Source organism: Polypterus senegalus, chromosome 10 (genome assembly GCF_016835505.1).
Source record: "Polypterus senegalus isolate Bchr_013 chromosome 10, ASM1683550v1, whole genome shotgun sequence".
Taxonomy (NCBI): domain Eukaryota; kingdom Metazoa; phylum Chordata; class Cladistia; order Polypteriformes; family Polypteridae; genus Polypterus; species Polypterus senegalus.
Window position 1 is genome coordinate 176,465,574 of NC_053163.1, and position 24,322 is coordinate 176,489,895.

Here is a 24,322-nt window from a genome sequence, read left to right on the forward strand (position 1 = left end):
TCTATCAAGAGGAAGATGAGAGACATCAGAGACAACAATACAGACGAGCTGAAGGCTGCGATCAAAGCTTCCTGGGCTTCCATAACACCACAGCGGTGCCACAGGCTGATCGTCACCATGCCACACTGCACTGATTCATGCAAAAGGAGCCCCAGCCAAATACTGAGTGCGTACATGGACATACTTTTCAGTAGGCCAACATTTCTGTATTAAAAATCTTTTTTTTTGTATTGCTCTTATGTAATATTCTAATTTTCTGAGATACTGAATTTTGAGTTTTCATTACCTGTAGGCCATAATCAGAAAAATGAAAAGAAATAAATGCTTGAAATATTCACTCTGTTTGTAATGATTCTATATAATATATGAGTTTCACTTTTTGAATTGAATTACTGAAATAAATTATCAAATTAATACTTGCAATCACAGTATATTGAAACAGAAATCAAAAATCCTATAAGACCATCTATTAGGCAGCACTATACAGAATAGAAAAGGTTTTACATTTGGCAAATGTTTAAATATTAATTATTATAATTGCAAGTATGATTCATGTAACTTTGTCATTCTCTTTTTTTAGACTCACCAAATTACGCATCCTGGAACTGAGGGAAAATCATCTGAAAACATTACCAAAGTAAGTGAAAGGATATGTGAACAAATAAATGAATAATTGAATTAACTTGAATATTTTGGGTTGAATGTATTGTATTCCATTACATCACCTATTAGCTATAAAAGATTCTGCCCCATGACAATTAAATTGAGCAGGGCTTGAAAATGGATGGATGGATGGATGGACACGATCATGTGACCAGGTAATTTAAATATTGACCTGAAGTGTGCTTCTTTTTACATTATGATAGCATATCAGTGTTGCGAATGAACCTTCCTCCTGAGACCTCCAAAACAAGCAAGGAAACAGGCCAAAATCTTACCTGGGGCCTCATTTATAAAACTTTGTATGGATTTGAGCGTGAAAATATATGCTGTTGTGGCAGAAACACGCTGCTCAAAGAAGGCACACGGAGTTTCAGGAAGAAAGCAGAATCAAGTTTTATTGCATGATGCATACACAGACTCAAATCAAGTGAGATGAGCAATTAGCAAATTCAGCGAGCTTACATTTATTACAATTTTTATCATTTATGCAAAATACTCTCCTCCTTTTGGTTCTTCCCACCATTGCCTAACGTCCATCACTTGACCAAAATTGCCATCATTACTTCATACCCTATGCAGGTGTCCGAAACTAATTCATTAATCAAGAACACATCTTAAGTCAAAACCAGGAAGACCCCCATATGAGACACTGTGCTGTTCAAATGAAACTTACTTGACGTCCAAGCATCTCTCAAGGTTGTCGTTTAAGCAGCTGCATTTCTGAAACAACGGTCTGCTTAACCCTCTTAAAGCACACGGTGTCCTCGACTAAAGATATTGGTCGTTTGCAGCTGAAAAGAGAAAAATAATAAAATATACAGGCGAGGGCTTTTTATGGTTTAACCCTTACTGTACTAGCGTGCATTAGGATGTAATACTTATTTTCATATATGCTTATGATTCTTTTTGAGTATATGCAAATCATCAATTTTAAGAATATTCTACAATGGACACCAAAAAAAAAATGGAAAATGCGTATACCAAAAAAAAAAAATCAGCTATATAAAACCTGATGTATGTACATTTCTATACAAGTTAATTTTATAAATCATAATCATCTAGTAAACTAGGGGGCTTTGCCCCCTGCTCGCTTTGCTTGCCAACCCCTGTGCTTGTGCTATGCGCTAGCCTCATTGTGATTCTGCCGCTCGCGTATGGGGATGCGGATGTACAATTTACTAACTATTTTACATTACAGCAAGTAATTAACCATATTAAAAAAAAATAATAAGACACAATAATTTGAATGTAAATTATGTTTCATGTTGTCTTACATTTATTTGTTGCCTGATATGATTTTGTTCTGTTTGGCTTTGAAATTAATACACAAGAACTTTATAAACTTATAATTTTACTGTAGAATTTCAGTAAAAACAGTTTTTTGAATTAAATTTTTATCAATATCGCATTAAATTGTGATTCTGTGTTTGGACTTTCATTGTGACAATGTCACATATAACTGCACGTGCTTGGATTTTGTTTTTTTCTCCCTATTAAATAAAACGACTTTTTCAAATGTTTGGCTCTGAGATTTGTTAATTGTCTTTGCAAAAGCTATTCTAACCGGAAACTGTTAACGTTTTAATACAAATGTCATATCAAGATCTCCCTTGTTGTCTAATGTTATCCGTAGAAGATGTACTACATTGCCTTTCTTGGATACAGTCCATCCTTCTTTCTACAGTAATTTGTGCGTTGTAAGACCGGACGGTGTTAACGGTTGTAGATATTCTTCGTGATATAGTAAGCCAGTGGTTCTCAACCTGTGGGGCATGCCCCCCTAGAGGGGCGCAAGATGTGAAAAAAAGAAAACAAGAATCAAAAATATGAAAAAAAACATCTGTTGAAACCAAAACAAATTAACTTAAACTACATTCTGACACTAGAAAAATAAATATAGATTTAGATAAATGTCGATAAAAGTTAAGAAGGTATAAAAAAGTATACATCTATGATACATTATTAATTAAAAAAGAACAAATTGGTATTAGTGGGCTCCTTTCAAAAAAACGTTAGGGGGACGCGATTGAAACTGTTATGAAAACTCGGGTCGCAAATACGTAAAGGTTGAGAAACGCTGTAGTAAGCTGTTGTTTTCATCTTCCGCACGATCACCACCACCTGTTTCAGCATGGTCTATTGATATGGATTTAACCAATCTGCCGTGTAACCGATCAACATTTTTGGCGTTAATTCGTTTGACTTCCTCATTTCTCGGTGCTAGGATTGTGTGTGTGCTCATTTTTTATGTTGATAACCCTTCGTGATGAAATTCTTCAATAAGATTTGGACATAATACGTCTTCTTTAATTGAGAACTTAAAGTGGGGAAAACGTTGAAATGTATAAGCGCTGAGAGTGCAGGAAGTGTGTCTGACAAAAGCTTTCACACGATGGTCTTGTTTGAAAAGTCTTGTCTCCAAAAAGTCTTGTTGCATTGAATGAGTTTTTTACATAATAGAGAGATGTGTCCCCATGTCTGCAAGAGTTTCCTCTGGTTGCTCCGGTTTCCTCCAATAGTCCAAAGACATGCAGGTTAGGCGCATTGGCGATCCTAAATTGTCCCTAGTGTGTGCTTGGTGTGTGTGTGTTTGTGTGCCCTGCACTGGGCTGGCGCCCTGCCCAGGATTTGTTCCTGCCTTGTGCCCTGTGTTGGCTGGGATTGGTTCCAGCAGACCCCTGTAACCCTGTGTTAGGATATAGCAGTTTGGATAATGGATGGATGGATGGATGGATGGATGGATGGATAGAGAGATGTGCATGAACATCAACTTCTCAGTGCTAATCAACCTCATACATATGGAATCACGGTGCTGATGCTGTAGACGTTCATTGGCTGGTAGAGCAGCCTTCCTCCTGATGTGTCGAGACTCTGTCACTTGTGTTCAAGAGCATCTGCCTGTGCTCTCCAACTGAGGGCACGAGATCATGTGCGACATTGCAGCACCTCTCCTCTGTATTCTGAGGGTCCAGGAAAGGCGTATGGTGCTAACATCTGAGCGGGTAATCGCTATAACCTGTCACATTTACTGATGTGATTGCTGATAAATAATATAGAACATATGAAATACTAAAGTCTGCCAAACCTACTTTGCCTCAAAGTAAATGAATCAGGGGTTGACCAAGCCAATTAGGACTGCCTTCCTACTCTGAGACGCTTGATAAATGTGGGCAGAGGTCACCATACACTTAGCAACACTTTCTAGGTTTTTCTTATACTTTCCTGTCCAAGAAAGCGTATGGAGCTTCTTCCTCTTCCATGTGAGTCTTGGCTTATACAGCTTTCTTTACATGACATTCATAACACTTGGACATTTTACAAAATGGGGTTTAATGACTGGTCAGATCAATTCTAAACAAAGAAAAAAATAAAAAAGATGCTCCTTCTGTGTTAGCAAGTGAGAGAAATTCTTCAAGGTACAGTATGTATGGAATTATCAATTCTAAATATAGCGGGGTCATTACGCCAAAGGACTGAAGACCATCAACCAAACAGGGGGACAGGTCACTAAAGAGGTGAAAAAAATCAGACAATCCAATGCTTTGTTTGAAATGAATATGCTTGATAAATTCGTTTTCTGTCACCAACGAGTCTTTTCTTTATTTTCTTACTGGTACACGGCTTAATATTAACATTAAATGACGTGCCCACTGCCATGTCACATACCGTGCCACCTGACATGTACACATTGGCAAAATAAACTAAGCAAAAATGAAACTGGCAAATGCAATGCTTTCTTTTGAATCCCAGTCACAATGACACTTGGCTTGCTGCTCATGAAACTTTAACAAAACAAAAAGAAAACCTTGAAAATGCGAAAGCTCAACTCCCTAGAAGACATTTATGATAGTGTGTGTGTGTGTGTGTGTTATAACAGGTGATCTGATCAAATGTTTCATAGCACATTTCAACTTGCAGTCGTCACTTCCATTTGTCTTGCTGCGTGGCAACAATGCCGATTGAACCGATCAGAGGAGAAGCTTTATTATTAACCTTGGCTGAGAACCTTCACTGGAATTATTTATTATAATGGATGGCAAGCAAAACCAGAGAACATTTATGAATTATTCATATAGCAACGCTACAAAGGTATATTTTTTGCATGAAAAGGCAGGTGGCGGACAACAATAATTTAGCATTATGGGCATTTGAGAAATGCAGGAAGTGCTACCTACTGTTATAGACTTACGGGGCAGATAACTTGTTTAATAATAATAATAATAATTCATTACAATTATACAGTGCTCTTCTCACTAATCAAAGCACTACCACACAAATAACACAAAGGGGCCTCTCCTCGCTGGCTACTTCGGTTCTCGTGAATCCAAAATTTAAATACTCTTCAGAATATTTTCTTGATTTAACCTTCGGAACGACGCTCTTCTCCGCACTTGTTGATGTTTTACAATTGCCCGATGCTTGTTTGTGCCCAATTAAAAATGTATCCATGGTGGTGAGCTTAAAAATGTTTGGTTTTTACAACTGTGACAGATAGGGGGCGCTATCGCTCCCTTGAACCCTTGTCCAAGACATCAGACACCAGGTAAAAGTCCAATAATCTTCTTTATTTGGACAAATACAGTGCACAAGCACCCTCCTCTCCACAATACTCATTAAATTCACACAAATACACAATAATAATCACTCCACCACTCCCAGATGCGTTGCCACCCTTCCACCCAGCTCAGCTCGACGCTCTGGTGTCTTTCTCAGTCTTTTATATTCCCTGACCTGGAAGTGTCCCCACAGTCCTTCAGTCCGTGTCAGATTAAAAGTCCTTCTTCTTCACCCCGGAAGCACGTCATTTCCACTGTCGCTTTGCCAATGACGCACTTCCGGGTTATAGGGCACATGTGACTCTCTGGGCCTCCCTACAGCGTTCTCTGTTGGCCCCTGGGGGACCCAGCATGTTTGTAGGGGAAAACTCCATAATCCATGATTCCCTGCTGGTATCCGGGGCACCTACATGCCGTAGGGAGAGCTCCATCTGGCGGCCTGAGGGTAATGGCCGGGATGACAAGCCGGCCATAGACCACACAACGTATATTTGAGTTGCTACGAACACTATTGAGTACTTTAGTGAAACAACCAGACTGAAATATGGCCTCGGCGAGACAAAGTTCACATTTATACTAGCAGGTGCATCTCTAGTAAATTCAAAAGATTGAAACTTTCCGTGAAAGCGTGAGAAATAAGAAGAGGTGGGCAGTGTTGCCGTATGTGGTGTAATTTCGCTATTCGCAGGGAAATTTTAAACTTGCAACGGTGTATCGGCAGCAAAAAATATAGCAATAAATTTTATCAGGGTTTCAAAAAAAACGCTACCGGGGCGCGATTAAAACCGTTATGAAAACTCGGGTCGCAAATTCTTAAAGGTTGAGAAACGCTGCTATATATATAAATTTATACACACACCCTACATGCCGAGACCAATAAATTATATAAAAGTAGAGACATAAGTTAAAACCATAAAGCAAGGATTTTAATGGGTTATGAGGAAAACAAAAGTAAAATCATTTGAAAATGATTTACTGAAAGTGCAATTACATACACCACAGTTTGCTTCGAAAAAGCCTCTGCCTTGTTTGATAAATGTCCATTCACTGGAATATTCATCACGAAATGTACACTTACGTTTTGGCATCTTGGGATGGATTAGTTTTTAAGTTAGAAAAAAAGTGGGCCGTGGCAAGTAGTAACAACACACTTTGTGGACCCCGTATGTTGCAATGCTGATACAGAACTGCACAGCAGAGCGACTAGAGAGTAAAACGGTGAGAGTGTCACCGTCCTCAGCCAACCAGAGCAACTGAACAAGTTGCAAAAAGGCAGCAAGCACTAGTTTCCTCACTGCATTTGGGTTATTTTCATGAAGAGAATCAAAGAAAAGAAAGTATATCTACTTATAAAGTTACAACTAAGTACCGTAAGAAGGTAGTAAAAATATATTTTTATTACAAAATTTGAAAATGAACTAAATACGGGACATTTGGGTGTCCCTGAAAGGTCAGTACGGGACAGGGGACAAAATTATCAAATATGGGACATGTCCCGTATATAAGGGATGTCTGGCAACCCTACCTGCACGGTAAGGCCACAGAGAGGACGTAAACTCTTCTAACAGTGGAAACGTTATTTAACGGTTATTTAAGGGCTTTCCTTCTACATACCAACAACATGGATACAACCTAAAGCCCCAGTGCCCTCCACCATGTTTGGAACAAAGACACATTTTTCGTTGATTTACCCCTCTGCTCCATAAATCACACAATTCAGACGTGATTAATATGCGCATTGCAGACTTTATTTATGGGTATCTGCATACATTTCAGTCACATGACACTTATTCTACACGATCCCCCCGTTTCAGGGCACCGTGATGTTTAGGATTCCTCAGGTGGGTTGCATGGCTTCATAAGATACCTCAGCTTGCTTCTACCCTTTGGAGTTTGTAGTACAGATTTTCAACATGGGGTCAAACAAGGCACTGCAGGTTCCGACAAGAAAATGTTGAGGTGTCAACCCGGTGTTCCCCGTTTAATTCAGCCACAAAATAACAAAATAAAAGGGCCGCTATGCATGCCACTATAAACAACAAAGGAAAGTGCTGAAGTGAAGAAAGCCAAGTGATTGTATTAACGTCTTCAATCACAAGTTAGGGAGCTCCGCTCTATGGTGTTGTCGGTTCAGCAGGCTTTACAGAGTTAAAGCGTGAGAGCAGAAAGAACGGAGTCAGTTGTCCTCACTGGGCATCTTCTCAGTGCTGAGGAGGAATGAAAAGAAGAGGTTAGCATCAGTGCCTCGTAACATTATTCAAAGTTATTGTCTGTTTTTACATGCAATTTTATTACTCTTTAATTTAATATTGTTTTTTGTATCAGTATACTGCTGCTGGATTATGTGCATTTCCCCTTGCGATTAATAAAGTATCTATCTATCTATCTATCTATCTATCTATCGTCTCGATCCAGGGTGGTAGCATCTGCTTCAGATTAGCCATGCATGACATTACAATGTGCACATCAATTTTGTTTTAATGTTTGCCACTGTCCAAAGAAGATTTCCATAATAATGGCCAGCTACATTATTTTTACAATGCTTTGGGCTTGATGAAAGACCTGGTCTGATTTCCTGCTTGGTGCACTTCTGTCTTACATTTCATCTTCTTGTCCTTGATTGAAATCATTTCTGATGATCAAAAAACACCCAACACAAGAAATAACACAGTCAAAATTGCAACAGTAAGGTGATGGACTGAAGTTCATTTGCCAATACAATATATGAAATTATAAAAATACTAGCTGTGCTACCAGTCAAAAATAGGTTGGAATCAAAGTAATCAATGAAGACCCCAGCGTTAACGTTTCCAGTGCACCATCTATTGGAATGTATCTTGTAATGTAATTTATTGGTATAAGTGTTTGTTATATGCAATTGAATAGATTGACAAATGCAATGCATTGCGCCATCTTTGGGAATAACAGTGACATTGCAATTGGATGGACAGACAGCCAGACACATAGACACCTATCCGTTTTGTTCGGTGGATACCTAAATGGGCAGTAATCTCAAAGATATCTCTACTGTCACCTACAGGCTTGAATGACTCCACTAAATTCACACTCTCTTTCTTGCACCATCAGAGAATTCATTTCCAGAGTATTGTAAGGCTTAACCTGCTGCCCATATGAGTGTACAGTGCAAATGTGTGCTCCTCTTTGTCTCTTTAATGCCATGTCACATTATGTGACTTTTCCAGCGATGTTCAGTTATGGCCTTCATTTATACAGGGTGAGGCATAGCGATCTCCCACATTTCGAGGAAGTGAGGATATAAAGGTGGGATTGGTTTCATTTGGTAGGTTAGGCTCTACCATTTTTGGTACCCATCATGAGTTGGATCATAGAACATCAGGGCTTTGTTGTTCAAGCATATTATGAGAACAACTGTTCTGTGATAGCGACACAGAGAGCTTTCCGTACACGCTTCACACTCAGTCCAGATCGGAAAACGATTTTGCTATGGATTTCAAACCTTCGGGCAACTGAGTCCACACTGAAAAGAAAATCACCTGGCACACCTGGGACAGAACATGTGTGGTTTCAACAGGACAGGGCTACAGCTCACACACCACAACGTTTGCTCGGAGTGTTGAGGGAAATGTTCCCTGTGCATTTGGTCTCTTTAAGGGAAGACGTGGGGTGGCCAGCATGGTCACCAGATTTAAGCCCATGTGACTATTTCCTTTGGGGATACCTAAAGGAAAAGGTTTTCAAACATCATCCTCGATCTCCTGAGGATTTGAAGGAAAGGATAAGACAGGAAATCAACGCCATTCCGCCTGATGATGATCCGGAGAGTGATGGAGAACTTCCGGGAATGTCTTCAGCAATGTATTGCCAATGACAGCCGCCATTTGTCTGATATGAATTTTAAAACCCATTAAAACAAAACTGTTTCTATGTACTTTTTATAAATATATACAATTTCGTTATTAGATACCTTCATTTATTTTTTAAACCCCGTCAAAATGTGGGATATCTTTGTCCCCCACACTGTATAATCTTATCAAGTCACAGGCAGTTGTATTTTTCTAGTCCAGTGATTCTTAAAGTTTTTTTTTTTTCTTGCAACCTAATCTTGCCTTTCTTAGTGTCTTTGACACCCAGTCCATGATGTGGTTGTCAGATCGTTAAGTAGTCCTTCTTACTAAATCTCCACCAACAGTCATAGAGGAGTAATGTCGATTGCTTAAACTATCTGCAGCAACACTTCACAAAACCATAACACCATATGGAACCCTTTCCCATTAAATACAACAGTGAGTCACGACTCTCAGGGACCTAAAAGATGACAATTAAAATGGGTCACAACCTATAATTTAAGAAACTGTGGTCTAGTCTGACATACTCAGCGACTCACTCCATCTAGTTTATGATGTACACTGAAATAAGAAGAGCTACTGCCATACCCAGAGACCACCTTCTGGAATATAAAAACAAAGACAAGAACCACATCCCCCTTGTTGTCACCTACAACCAACATCTTGAAACACTTCAAAAATTATAAAAGAACTTCAGCCAATGCTAAACAATGACCAAACACTGAAAAATGTATTTCCTGAACCTTCCCTCCTGGCATACAGACAACCACCAAAACTTCAGCAATTAATTGTCCGAAGCTCCCTAAGTGAACCGACAGAAAATGGCACATCTCCCTGCCTACACAAAAGATGTCAAACGTGTGCCCACATCTACAATACAGACCATATAGTTATACCACACTGCTGACTAGAACATCACATAAAGGGATAATTTTCCTGCAGATCATCTAATGTTGTCTACCTAATTCTCTGCATGAAATGTCCTGACACTGCACTCTATGTGGGAGAAACTGGACAAACACTCCCCCAGAGAATGAATTTACACAGGTTCCACATTAAACGTGGCAAAACAGATGTTCCTGTAGCGGCCCACTTCAACAGCCATGGACACTGTGAAAAAGTCACAGGGCTTATGGGCAACTTCAAAACACAGCAAGAGAGAAAAGAATGGGAAGTCAAACTCATGTTAAAATTTAATACATTACAACATGGCTTGAATAGAGACATGGGTCTTATGGTCAGGTATGAGGACTGTTTGCATCTCTCAGACTGACACAGATAACCTGACTACAGACCCACATTGTTTTGAAAAACTCATCACAAACTTCAAAGGACTTTGTTGGACAGTTATCTTATCCAAAGATCTTGACCATACATTGTTCTTCTCTCTCTTGTTAAATTAATCTTAGCCTGAAGGAACCTATTAATTTTTTAACATTTAAGATTTTTCATTTAAAGATTTACCAATGTTGTTTCTTGTCCCAGTGTGTGGGTATAAACACAGGGAACTTCAGTTTCTGTAATTACATCTGGCCTGAAGAAGGGGCCTGAGTTGCCACGAAAGCTTGCATATTGTAATCTTTTTAGTTAGCCAATAAAAGGTGTCATTTTGCTTGGCTTTTCTCTACATTCATAATGGCTAGCATGGTACAACACCCTAGTACTGCTGACACCCTCCAACAAAGTTAAACAGGTTTCATTTTTGTCTTTAGTCTCAGGGGTGGGCAACGTGTGTAGAGATTTGACAACCAATGAATGCTCTTTCAGAAGTATAATGTACAGATGCAGCAATGAAGAATAAGGAATGTGGATGTTTTGGACCTCACTGACAGAAAGGGAGCTGGTCTGTCTGAGTTCTCGTCTTTTACTTATCACGACAAAATGGAAAACAGAACAAAAATGGGGGACTGTGGCTGAACTCTCCGTACCTGTCAATCCTTTGTATATTGCAGTGTTTCTCAAACTCTGTCCCGTGGCCCCCTTGTGACTGCAAGTTTTTGTTCCAACCAGATTCCTAATCAGTGACAACACCTGATAATACTGAGCTCATTTAATTAGCTGCTATTATTTTTCTTTTATTCAACATTCAGAAAAGCACAGCAGCATGAATTTTACATTTATAAGACATTTAGAAATATTTCTGCTTTTGCTATGGATTTAAATGCATAACTCTCTTTTGCTGATTTCATTATACTTTGCCCTTTCTCTGCGCGTTTTTTTCCCCTTCGTTGTATCTTAATAATGAAAATTAAAAATGAGCAGACATGCTGGCAAACAACACTAAATAATCAAAGGCTGAAAATACTTTAGCATCAGACCCACTAATTTGTAAATAATGGATTAATTAAACAATTAGAACACCTAGAAAAGTAGAATGAAAATCAAGATGGAAATACTGTTAAAAAGAAAAAAATACATTATTCCCATATAACCACTTGGTACACTTGGTACATTTTAATATATATATATATTGTGGAGTATGTCCCGGGCACAGACAGGCTGACACCGATGGTTCAAACACCCACACACATTTATTATACATATTATATAGTGAAGCACATACAACCCCAAAACTCCCCCAAAGTCCAGGCCCCTATACACAATGATGCCTCTCTCTTAAGGCTGCCTTCTTTCCTCTCCTCCCGAGCTCCGTCCTTCTCCACTCCCGACTCAAGCCACTGAACGTAGGGAGGCAGGTCCTTTTATAATCACCCAAATGTGCTTCAGGTGCCTCCCGATAATCTTCCGCCGGCACTCCCCAATGTGGTGGAAGTACCAGCTGCGCACCCGGAAGCACTCTGGGTGTCTCTGGTCATCTTCCCCCTAGCACTTCTGGGAGTGGCGGAAGTGCTGAGGACCAGGGCTTTCCAGGTATCGGGGCGCCCCCTGGCGGTGACCACGGGCCCCTTCCAAGCTCCGTTCCCGTGGTCCCCAAAGCCACCAGGGCGGCCGCTCCCCTCGCAGTCTTTTTGGCCATCCCGGCTGGGTGCCAACCCCAGCCACTTGCCATAATATATATAATATATACTAACCAACCCGTGGCATACCATACGCCGCATAATCAGGCTGTTTTTTTTTTAATGATTTTTAAGCACAGGGAGAAAATTAACATTTGAAAAATCGGTAATGTAATAAATCCACAAGAAAAGCAACATTGTAACAATGCATGGAACGAACCAACACACAATCGTCCGTGACTGAATTTCTCGTTCAGTATGCACTTGAGTCGTTTTTGTCTTTGCACAGTGCAGATGCACCTGTGACTCACGTAGACGTTGTGGCAGTAGGGGGCGCTAGTGCTCCCTTGAACCCTCAGGTACAACTCCAGACACCAGGTAAAAGACCAAGACTTTTTATTATTATTCTTCAGAGTGCACCAAGCACCTTCCACACTACTCATACACCGATAACAAAACACAATATCCACTCCTCCTCGCCCAGACACTTTGCTCCTCTCCCACCCAGCACAGCTCAGTGTCTGGACTGAGGCACCGTCCTTTTATAGCCCCTGACCCGGAGGTATTTCTGTCCCATAAGTCCACAGTTCCTTATTCCTTCTGGGTCAGGGCAATTAGTCCTTTACTTCAACCCGGGAGCATGACATTTCTTCCTGTCATGTGACCGTGACGTACTCCCGGGTCATACGGCATCACAGAGCCTATAAGACCCCCCACAGCGACTCCTGGTGGTCCCCAAGGTATCCAGCAGGGCTGTGTATAAACACTACAAAGTCCATAAGGCCCTGCTGGACCTCGGGGCACGATCCTGCTGTCGGGAGAGCTCCTCCTGGTGGCCTGGGGGTGCGGACCGGTATGGGAAGCCGGCAGTCCTCCACAACGTTTCATTGCTCTGTGCGGTTGTGGCTGCTTTTTTCTGTATAATCCACCAAGACACCCGACCACGGTAGTAGCGAGGTGGGGCTTCGTTGTTCCTTTCACATGGCTTTTCATGGTGGATGCGGTCGGGTGTCGAAACCGAAAAGAATAATGAAAAGTCAACGTTGCTCAGACGTGCATGTGGACTCCTAGCACAGACGAAAGGGACTAACTGGGTGGTCGGTGAGTTTTTGCGTCCGGGCACATGGGCAGGCAGTGTGAATGCCTAGAGAGCGAGGGTAGATGCGAGCCAGTGAAAAAGGAGTGTTGGTGGGCAGGGAAACGTCTTTCGTGTTCCTGCAGGAGCATCCAAGAAGACGCATGTTTGTCACAGATGCGAATTGCTGTATGTAGCGTGTAAAACAGTTTGCTATGGTGCACGCGATCGTGCGTCGTAACCGATAACTCGGTTTTTAAAGACTGCTTACTTCATTGTGTTTTAACCTCAGTTGTAAAGGATCCTTTTAAGGATCCCATGGGATACCCCTCGCAAACCATTTTACATGCTGCATATGGCGACTCACCTCCGCGAGAAACATGCCTCTATCAACAATCAACGTGGCTCGGAAGTGCATGTGACCTCTACGACAGACGAATATAAATGACGCCGTTTTTTCTGTGACATCACGTCCGAATTGGTGGGCGTGGCTCTGCGAGTTGTCGTCATATTCAATGGTCTTGGATTTGATGGCCGTGGCTTCTTCCTGCGTGCGCCATAGGTGTCTTACTTGTCGGCGGCTTAGTGAATCCACGCCCCTTCCGGCGTTCTTTCCATGGGTGTCTTGCCTGTCCATGGGTGTCTTGCCTTAGTGAATTATATATATAGATAGATATTTTTTTTTTACCAAACTTAGTTTTCTAATTTCTATTTTGTTCCCAAAACACACAACTTGGGAAATAACACATCACTTAATTAGCCCAGAAGTCCAATTAAAATCAGAAGCGGGTTGGAACAAAAACCTGCAGCCACAGGAGGGCCCCAGGACCGAGGTTGGGAAACACTGGTATAGCGTCAATCGGCATGTCATTGGCTGTCATTAAAAGGGGTGATCATGGCTCTGCTGGAAGGTTAGCATGCATCTGGAAAATGTGACAAACCCTGACTTGGTTTGGCGAAAAGAACAGCAACAGGAGTTGGCAAGTCTGATATTCCCAACGATTAGAAGTTGCGTAATGTGACATTGGCTTTAGGCCTTCTCCTGAGCTGCTCCCTGGTCTTTCTTACCCCAGTGGTCCTAGGACTTTCATTACAGTCCTCACTATAGAAAAATCACAGCAGAGTGAAGTAAGATGGCAGCTCTATTGAATGAAATTAATCAAATGAAGTAATTATTAATTATCATCGGTACATATCCACGAAAACGATCTTTATTGTAAAACACATAGGAATTGCCAGATTAAATTATTTAAAGAGTTACTTGTTTAATAAGATTTTGTTTGCATAGATGAACGCTTTATATGTTCTTAAGCAGTTATTGCGCTTTGTGTCAGGGAAGGCACTCACAAAGGCAAGAGGGATTTGAGAGTTAAAGGAGGAATGTGAGACCAGCAAATGGCAGACGCATGCAATATTATAATGGACTTGGTGAGGGAGAGAGAGACTGACCTTGCCCAGTTGGCTGTCTTACTTTTTAACTGCTTTAATTAAATAGATAAATTACAAAATTAAGAAAATCGACCAAGGGAATGGAAGATTGAGTTTTAAGTGCCAAATGAAGTAATCTTTGTGCTTCACTAGGATTTCTTTAATCCCTTTTCCTGAAGCTCACCATTCTTTCCTTTGAGGGACTTGTGCCATATTGATATGATCATTACAGAAAGAGCTGTCTTGTTTAAAGTAGAAATATCTATTTTAAAAAGACACAATCAGTTAACATTAATGACCCATCACAGTTCATCTCTACCAGTTTCCTAGGCTCCAGGTCTAGAATATTTAATAGTTCAGCATCAACCACACTCACAGCCAGCGGAGCTAAGAAAATGTAGTTACAACAAGCCGGGAGAGGAGGTGCAGGTAGAGTCTGCTTAAATAAAACCCGTGTTTCTATTCATCTGCAAATTTGAAGAAAAAGGATTCCCTTTCATGCAACATGGAAAATGTGCAATAGCCAAAACACTCCAAAATTTCCAGTGCTTTCAACAATCCTGGTCGGAGCTTATCCACTCCACAACGTTAAACAGCCACGAACCACCGGCCCCATTTGCTGACACAAGGTAGGCTGGGTGCTTGGATTCATGCTGTTGGTGACAAATTCTGACCTTACCATCTGTGTGCCTCAGCAGAAATTGGGATTCATCAGACCAGTCTTCACCTGTCTGGTTTGGGTGAGCCTGTGCCCACTGCAGCCTCAGCTTTCTGATCTTGTCTGACAGCTGTGGGTCTTCTGCTGTGGTGGTCTTATCTGTGTCAAGGTTCGACGTGTTGTGCATTCTAAGATGTGTGTTTTTCTGCTCACCACAGTTGCACATAGTGATTATCTGAGTAACTGTAGCCCTGCCTGCTTGGACCACTTTGGCCATCCTCCTTGGACTTCTCTCATTAACAAGGCACTTCTGTTCACAGAACTGGATGTTTTCACGCACCATTCTGAGTAAACCCTTGAGACTGTTGAGTTGAAAATGTCAGGAGGTCAGCAGCTGCAGAAATACTCAAACCAAGTTGTTTGGTGCCAACAATCATGCCAGGGTTGAAATCACTGCAACCCCCACTTTGGTGTTTAATATGAACATTAAGTAAAGCTCCTGAGCTGCACCTGCATTATTTTATGCATGCGGCTGCCATATGATTGGCTGATTAATAATTGTGTGGATAAGCAGGTATTCCAAATAATTTGATCATTGACTGCATTAAGCGTGATGGACAGTGCGCATGGGCAGGAATCCCAACAAGGCCTCTTACCTGGATGGGAGGCCAGCCCTTCAAAGGCACAAGAAACAGGGTGAAAATCGACTTCCCTCAACCAGGAGACAGGCAGAAGATGCTAGTATGGCAGTGTAGTGAAAGGATAGGGGGAGACAACCTGGCAGGACTACATGCTCCCCAACTCACTAGGAGGTAGCCACTCTGGGTGACACTATCTGTGTGGACACCTGCAAAGCACACTGGGAGTGGTAGTCCTTTAGGGCAGCCTTGTCGGTTTCCATGGGTGCTGCCAGGGGTTTTGCAGGGATCCATCATTGCTACTTTAAATCTTTGAGGGCTGAATACTTTTTGCAGGTAACTTTGTGTGCTTTTCTGAAAAGCACACAAAGCACAGATTTCCTGTGGCTGCAGTTGACGCCTGTTCAGTGTCTCTGGTGGCTGTGTAGAGGCAGCTCGATGGCTGGTAGGAATGCATGAAGGGTTGGCTGCCTGGCCTGTCATTGTGTGGCAGTGAGACACAATCTGGTTTGTACCTCTTGCCATCGTAAGTAGCGAGCCTCCCAGGCGAACATTCGTGTGGGCGAATCAGCTACACAAGCATATTCAGCACCACGATCAGCTGGGTACCAATCAGCTGAAGCCGTCACCTCACTTTCATTTTCAATTTCTATCTTCAGATCTCCTGCATCAAAATCAGAGTCCGATTCGGCGATAATACGAAAAATGTTTCCCACTGAGTATTTTGCTTTGCACATTTGCTCTAATCTCTCGCCAGATGTCGATTTTAAAGGTTGCTTGCTCCTTGCTACTCACACATGCGCAGGTAATTGAGGTCAAATCAACAAAGCTCTCTTTCCTTCTAGCAAAGAGAGTCGAACTAAAACATAACGGCGAGTTTTTGCTTATTACCGTCCTCTACCTGTGAATTTCGACAAAATAGTTGACATCCGCCCTGAAAGAGTTAAGGGACTTCCATTTGACCCTGAAATACTTCCACTGGGCTTTACCCCAGCACTGGAAATACTCCAGGGCCCAAGATGAAAGAAGCCACTTGACCTTATCCAGGAGAGATGGAGTCAAGTGTGGAGGATGGACAAAACTCATCTGGAGGAGTGGAAGGAGAGAGAAAGAGAGAAGAAGAGAAGAATTGTATTATTTGTGATTTTCCAAGCCTTTTTGTAAGGTGTTTGTATTTTATCGTATCAGGATTTGTGTTGTGGAAGTTGTGTCTGACGTCTGGGGTGTTGAAACTCCCCCTACTGGTGACAAAAGTTATAGAGAGATATGTAAAAAACACCCCATTCAGCACGTAAAAGTGACATCCCGGAAACATTGGAAATTTCAGCTAAAAACTTTCACTTCAGCTAAAACATCTTATTTTGGAAAATTTAACTGAGTATAAGATACAAATATTCCTTTTCACATGGCCAATGTTCACTTTATGATTTTTAGACTTCATTTATAGAGTTACGTATAAATAAATAATTTCAAATCTGTTTGCCTAATCCTGATACAAGTATCCAGCCACTAGCCAATTCTTATAATAAATTAAAGATTGCGTTTTTGTCAGGGACAGAATGGGGCTGATGAATCTCAGGAGATGACACGTGATATCTGGGCAGGACTCTCTGAAAATCTATGCTCAGCATATAGGTCAGATTAATTAATTATGTGGGATTCTACCAGCATGAATCTCTTCATTCTGAGTGAAAAGCAAGTGGCCCAAACTTGCAGTCCAGCGACATTCAACAATTTTTACCTAAGTATTTTCAGCATTTTTTTTTGTCTTGCTTTTGGTTGTGCTATACACAGTAAGTGATTTTGGATGGTAAGGCGCATATGCTGTGCTGGCCTCCCATTTCTAAATAGTTCATTGCATAAAGTTCAACTAAGTTAATTCTGTTTAATTTTATATAGCAAATTTCTGCTGAGCATGGCCACACAGAAAACAAACACAAAAGGAAACATTCAGTCATTATCTAACCCTCTACATCCTAACACAGGGTCAAGGAGGTCTGCTGGAGCCAATCCCAGCCAACACAGGAACAAATCCCGATCAGGGTGCCAGCCCACCACAGGGCACACACACTAGGGACAATTTAGGATCGCCAGTGCACCTAACCTGCATGTCTTTGGACTGTGGGAGGAAACCCATGCAGACACGGGGAGAACATGCAAACTCCACGCAGGGAGGATCCAGGAAGCGAACCCGGGTCTCCTAACTGTGAGGCAGCAGCGCTACCACTGCGCCACCGTGTCGCCCTGAAATGAAACACACGAATGCAAATCTGAGTTTCCAAACAAAATACAAAGTAGCAGGACATTTCAATGGAGGGCCAGAGAGGCCGGAGCCTGCTGTAGCAGTACTGGCTGCCAGGCAGGAAACAGCCCCACTTCTTCACAGACCCCACATTGATTTGGGATCACCAGTCGGTCTAACCAACATAAATAATAATAATAATAATACCTTTTATTTATACAAGGTGCCTTTCAGAGAACTCAAGGACACCGAACAAACAAATAAATAAATACAAAACACAATTATAAACAACTTAAAACATCAGAAAATCTAAAAATTAAAACCAAACAAAACCACTATAATTAGGAGGAAGAAGAAAAAGCCATTTTAAACAGATGTGTTTTAAGTTTACATTTGAAAGATGAATATGATTTGATATTTCGGAGATCCGCAGGTAATGAGTTCCAGTGCTTGGGAGCAGAACGGCTGAAAGCTCTGCTCCCCATGGTGGTTAGACAGGCGAGAGGAACAGTCAGATGGGTGGAGGATGTAAGGGGATCTAAGGTTACGGGATGGAATGGCAACATGTAGAAGTTCAGACAGATATGGAGGTGCGAGGTTATGGATGGCCTTAAAAGTTAGTAGCAGAATCTTAAAATCAATACGAAACTTGATCAGGAGCCAATGAAGCTGCTGCAAGACCGGAGTAATATGGTGAAAAGATGGGATTCCAGTGATGATACGTGCTGCAGAATTCTGGACTAACTGAAGCTTGTGAAGAGATTTATTAGGGAGACCAAAGAGGAGTGAATTGCAGTAGTCCAGCCGAGAAGTGACAAGACTATGAACAAGAATGGCAGTAGTATGAGGAGTGAGGGAGGCGAATGCGATTAATATTACGTAAGTGGAAGTAAGCAGACCGGGTGATGTTATTAATGTGACATTGGAAAGATAGAGTACTGTCGAGGATGACACCCAGACTCTTGACCTGAGATGATGGGGAAACAGCAGAGTTATCAATAATAAAAGAAAAATTGTTGGTTTTGGATAATGATGATTTTGAACCAATGAGGAGAACCTCAGTTTTGTCACTGTTTAATGTCACATGTCTTTGGAACGTGAGAAGAAAGCACGAGTACCTAAAGCAGTCGAAGGAGAACGTTATTCTTAAAGGGTTGCTGTTAATCAAAAACCAAAGTACTCTCAAAACATGTGCACTTCAATTCGTTTGGTTGGTGCGAGAGAAATAGATGGGGGGGTAAAGCAAACAAATTTATACATTCTCCCATCTTCATATCCTACGGCCAATAGTGCATCATGATAAAGAATGGCGTCTGATTCTAAACCAAATAGCCAACTTTAGACCAATTGAATTCTGTAACAACACATCCCACAATTACTGGCTTATTTTAACACCTGCCCTCAAAAGCCATTTGTTGAGTGAAGCACTCCAGCTACGTAGCCTTCCTGCTCAGTGGTCTTCCTGTCCTGCAGAGAATCACTTGCCAAACTGGATTTAAGCCCTTTCATCCACAAAATTCCACAGTCACTCCTAAAGACTCTGGATTGGTGTCAGAGGTGCCTTAGGCGTGTGCGGGACCAACTCCTGCGTCAAATGGTGTTACCAGTATGTGTGGACTGTATAAACTTGCGAGGGAATTTAATCAAAATAACGTTAACATACACCGGATTTTCTCATTAAAGTATTCAGCTAAATTTTTGCAAGATAACATGTGGACCTTATCAAAATATAACGATATAATCTATTAAAAAAGCGCAATTCATAATTCAGGACAATACCATGACAATGTGAAATGTGATGTGGTGTCATACAGAAATTAGCAGGCCCTCTTCTAGAAAAGTCCCCAAATTGCAAGTATCCTCTGAGTCTCGATAGTCATAACTCACATTGATGTCATGTCAGCCGGTTATCATTAGCAATGCATGTTTTTTTGCATTCATATTCGGACTATGGAATGTTTTCAAAGCCATACATGTATGGAAGTTGATCTGGAAGAGGGATTTTAAAAGGGTTCCTCTTAGAAGCATCTCAAATATATATATATATATATATATATATATATATATATATATATATATATATATATATATATACTGGACAATATAACTTGACAAATCCGCTCGAACGGGCCACACAGACCTCAAAAATGGGGCCCCCTTAGACACGGCCCCTGGGGCGATCACCCCACTTGTTACCCCCAAACACCACTCTTGGGTGGTGGTTAGTTAACTCTTTGAGGGCTGAATATTTTTTGCAGGCAACTCGCTTTTCTGAAAAGCACACAAAGCAAAGGTTTCACATGTAAATCAACGTAAAACGTCTGTTGCTGTGGCTGCAGTCGACGCCTGTTCAGGGTCTCTGGTGGCTGTGTAGGGGCAGCTCGATGGCAGGTAGGAATGCGTGGCGGACCGGCTGCCTGGCCTGTCTTCTTGTAGCAGTGTGACACAGTCTGGTTTATACCTCTTGTCATTGTAAGTGGCGCTCCTCCCAGGCGAACGTTTACGTAGACGCATCAGCTACACAAGCGTGTTCAGCACCACGAACAGCTGGGGACCGATCAGCTGCTGGTACCTCACTTTTGTTTTCAATCTCCATCTTCAAATCACTTTCATCAAAATCAGAGTCCAACAAGTCAGAGTCTGATTCGACGATAATACACAAAATGTCGTAGTGTTGCTTTGCGCATTCGCTTTAGTCTCTCGCCAGATGTAGCTGCCATCTTAGAGGTCGTTTGCTCTTCGCTACTCACGCATATGCAGGTAAACCAACGAAGCTAACTTTCCTTCTAGCAAAGAGAGTCGAACTAAAATGTAACGGTGAGTTTTACGGCTGATTACCGTCCTCTACCCCTGAATTTCGACAAAAGTCGACATCCACCCTAAAAAAGAGCTAAACATGAAAGCTTCTCACCAATGAAGCACTAATATTAAATTGATTCATCTAAGTTACAAATAAAGACCTACAAAATATTTATCAATTTATTTACACACAGTGGGGAAATTGTATTTGACCTTTGGGGGTCAGAGTGCAGGGTCAGCCATTGTACAGTGCCCCTGGAGCAATTTTCAGGTTAAGGGCCTTCCTCAAAAGCCCACTGGAGTAGGATCCCTTCTGGCAGTAACGTGATTTGAACCAGCGCAGATGCATAACCACATAGATGTGAAATTTTTTACTTCGACACCATGGTTGCCTTGTACATCTGCTGTACAAGTCTGTTTTATCTTGGTAGAGTAATATATGTATTGCTCTACTTTCCCCTATTGTATTATTAAGATGTAGCCTTAGAATGCCTAATCTCACAGACTTACCACCGTATATAACTTATCCCCACCTTCCCTTCTATATCTATAAACTCAGGCAATTAGATGTAGTAAAAAGACAAGCAGGAGTTAAGTTACACATAAAATAATGTATTACTGATAATATTCATAAATAATAACAAAATGCAAAGTACATTTGAATATTGGCAACCATACAACCTGATAAAATGGTGATGTGTAACTCAGGTGGCACACAGACTTGTAGTTACTTAAAATGTCTCTAGTTAAGGCATCATTGGTGCTCAGCTTTCAGCCACATGTCTGTTCAATATGGCTGCTGAGCTGTGCTCTTCATTGTGTTGTCTTCATCATCACAGGTTAGCAAGAGAGATGCTTCTTCATCATATGTTGGTTAGAGAGAGAGATGCTTCTTCATCATATGTGGGTCAGAGAGAGAATGTGGTTGAGCAAGTACATTTATAGATGTTCTCTCCAATTCCTAGAACCAATAGGACATCATGGTACTTAAAGGCCTCTGAGACAAGCCAATTCCAAACAGCCATATCTCAGACCAATGGGAGAAATAGTACATTTTAACACCTCAACCCCCAAGACCATATGTTAAGCTAACCTGGCTTTGTGTGGGGGAAAACTGGTTTCAGACATCCCCCCAAATCCTGTCATAAAATTACAAAGAGACAGTCATAAAAAGAGGGGGGTTTGGGAAGGCAAACATGAATACCTCTAAATTACATTGGTTTGCCTAAATTATAAATAAAGGCATAGAAAACATTTATCAAGTTATATGCAAAATCCCACATCACAACAAAGTCCAACTGAAAATAATACTTTGCAATGGCCAAAGGACCAAGTTGCTTACTAAAGTCTGCATTTTCGGTACGTATCAGATTATGAATGAATTTTTTTTTAAGGATGGCCTGCAGACAAGCAGCCTACTTTAACATGTCACAAGAACACTTCTTGCCTCCGCATCATGTAATTAGAAATTCGCTTGATGATTTCATGCTTTGATCTCAGTGTGGCATTGCCATCAAAGGGCTGAGAATCTGTATTTAAAATGTGTGTGTTCAGAATGTGAACATCACTAATAACTCATCACTGCACTCAAGATTGAAAATTAGCTCCCCTGATGTTTCAGAGATGAATAAAAGCAAGTCAGGAATGATAAAAACCTCAGGCAATGTGAAAAAGGGCACAGTTATTAAATAAAAAAAGGAATTAAAGAAAAATTAAGAAACCCGCTTCCCACAGCTGACAAGAAAATTGCTATTTGCACAAATTGTTCATCTCTTATCTCATCGCATCTCATTTTCTGTCTAATGAGGGTCACACTGACAACAGATTGCATTGACTTGACCAGACATCTCTTACACCAGCTCCTTATGGGAAATTCTGAGCTGTGCTCAGGCTGTCTCAGAGACACAGTAGAATCTCTCTTGAAGTTTCTCCCAGTGGGTCTTGTTGAAAGATCCTGTACTTGCCTTCTGATTCTATGTCTGTAGACCTCTCTCTAAGCATTGCTCTTGAATATGTAACCCTTTCACCATTAGTCACAGTCAGGAATCTCGGCATGACTTTGGGCTTCTTACTTTCATTTATAGAATACTAGCTGTGCCCCGCAGCTCCGCCCGTGTGGTAATAAAACAGGACAGTGGGGAAGGCTATGTCCAGCTCCCTGCTCCTGACGTCACACATCCGCCTCCCCTCAGCCCGCAGCCTGTGTCTTGGATTAGCACAAATATATCAATCCTGCAAGCAAAACTATGATTCTTAGTGCGGTGAAAGAAGTCGTAAAATAAACCAGAATGTTCAAGCAAATGATAGAAAAAAACCCAATCTACATCCGATAAGTAGCTCTCTCATTCACTAGCTAAGCAAAGGTAAGTAACGCTCCGAGGCTGGTGTGTGAGTGTGGAGGGCCCCGCCTCCTTCCCCTCGACCCGCTGCGTGTCTCTCAGATTTGAGCAAATAAGTTGGTACCTCAAGCGAACTCTGATACATAGCACAATGAGAAATGTCGCAAAATCAACCGGAATGTTCAAGCAAATTATAGAAAAATACTCAATCTAAATCTGTTAAGTAGTTCTCTTGTGATAAGCAGACAGACAGACAGACAGACAGACGTTGGATTTTATATATATAGAGATATTTCTTCAATGATCTAATCAGGTAGTGTCTTTCTTCTTAATATTCAGGAGATCCAACCCTCCATTCCTAATTATTCCACGCAACTTCTTGTTCTGGCTCTTGTTTTTCTCTCCGCTAGACTATTACAACTTCCTTCATCTGCTATCTGACTTCTCCAGCATCACCAGAATGCAATGGCTCGATTGGTGTTCTCTGTTCCTCGTTTCACTCCTAGTACTCCTCTGCTTCGATCTCGTGACTGAATTCTGTTGCCGCAAGGATCCACTTCAAAACTCTTGTCTTGACTTAGCGTTCTCTGGATGGTTCTACTCCTCAATATCTACCAGTCTTTCTTTTTCTTCTTCCTCTTCATCTTTGCCCACTTCTATGTGGAGTCGATTTGCTTGAACGACCTTCTCAGATGTCCATGCGTGACAAGATGAAAAGTTTAAAATGAAAGAAAAAAAAAAACATTTTCAGTTAAGCTCTTTTGCTTCAGATCTTCTTTAACTTTATTCATCCAAGTCTGCATTGGCCATCCTTGCTTTCTCTTCCCCTGTATTCCTATTCCCATCACTCTTTTGGCCACATATTGGTTGGCTCTCCTCATCCCATGCCCAGCCTACATTCCTGTACTTTCTTAGATGTCTCTCCCACTTTTGCTGTACCTCTGATTGTCTCATTTCTTATTCTGTCTTTTTTTGTGTAACTCCACACATCCATCTCAACATTCTAATTTCTGCCATATCTAACTTCTTCTCCTGCTGTGCTCCTTTCACTGCCCATGTCTCAGCTCCACACATCAGTGCTGGTCTTACCACTGCCTTAAAAGCCTTACCTTTAACTTCACATTAATTCTTTGATCACAC

At 41.3% G+C, this 24,322-nt stretch overlaps 1 protein-coding gene across 8 annotated transcripts in view; it reads left to right on the top strand.

Annotated features, from left to right (window-relative positions):
* lrrc7 (leucine rich repeat containing 7) overlaps window positions 1-24,322 on the top strand; it is a 495,776-nt gene that overhangs the window by 305,837 nt on the left and 165,617 nt on the right. For all 8 annotated transcript variants that reach the window (XM_039767825.1, XM_039767819.1, XM_039767821.1 and 5 more), the window contains exon 7: window positions 581-637. In XM_039767825.1, coding sequence (XP_039623759.1) covers window positions 581-637 — 57 coding nt within the window. The remainder of the gene's footprint in view (window positions 1-580; window positions 638-24,322) is intronic.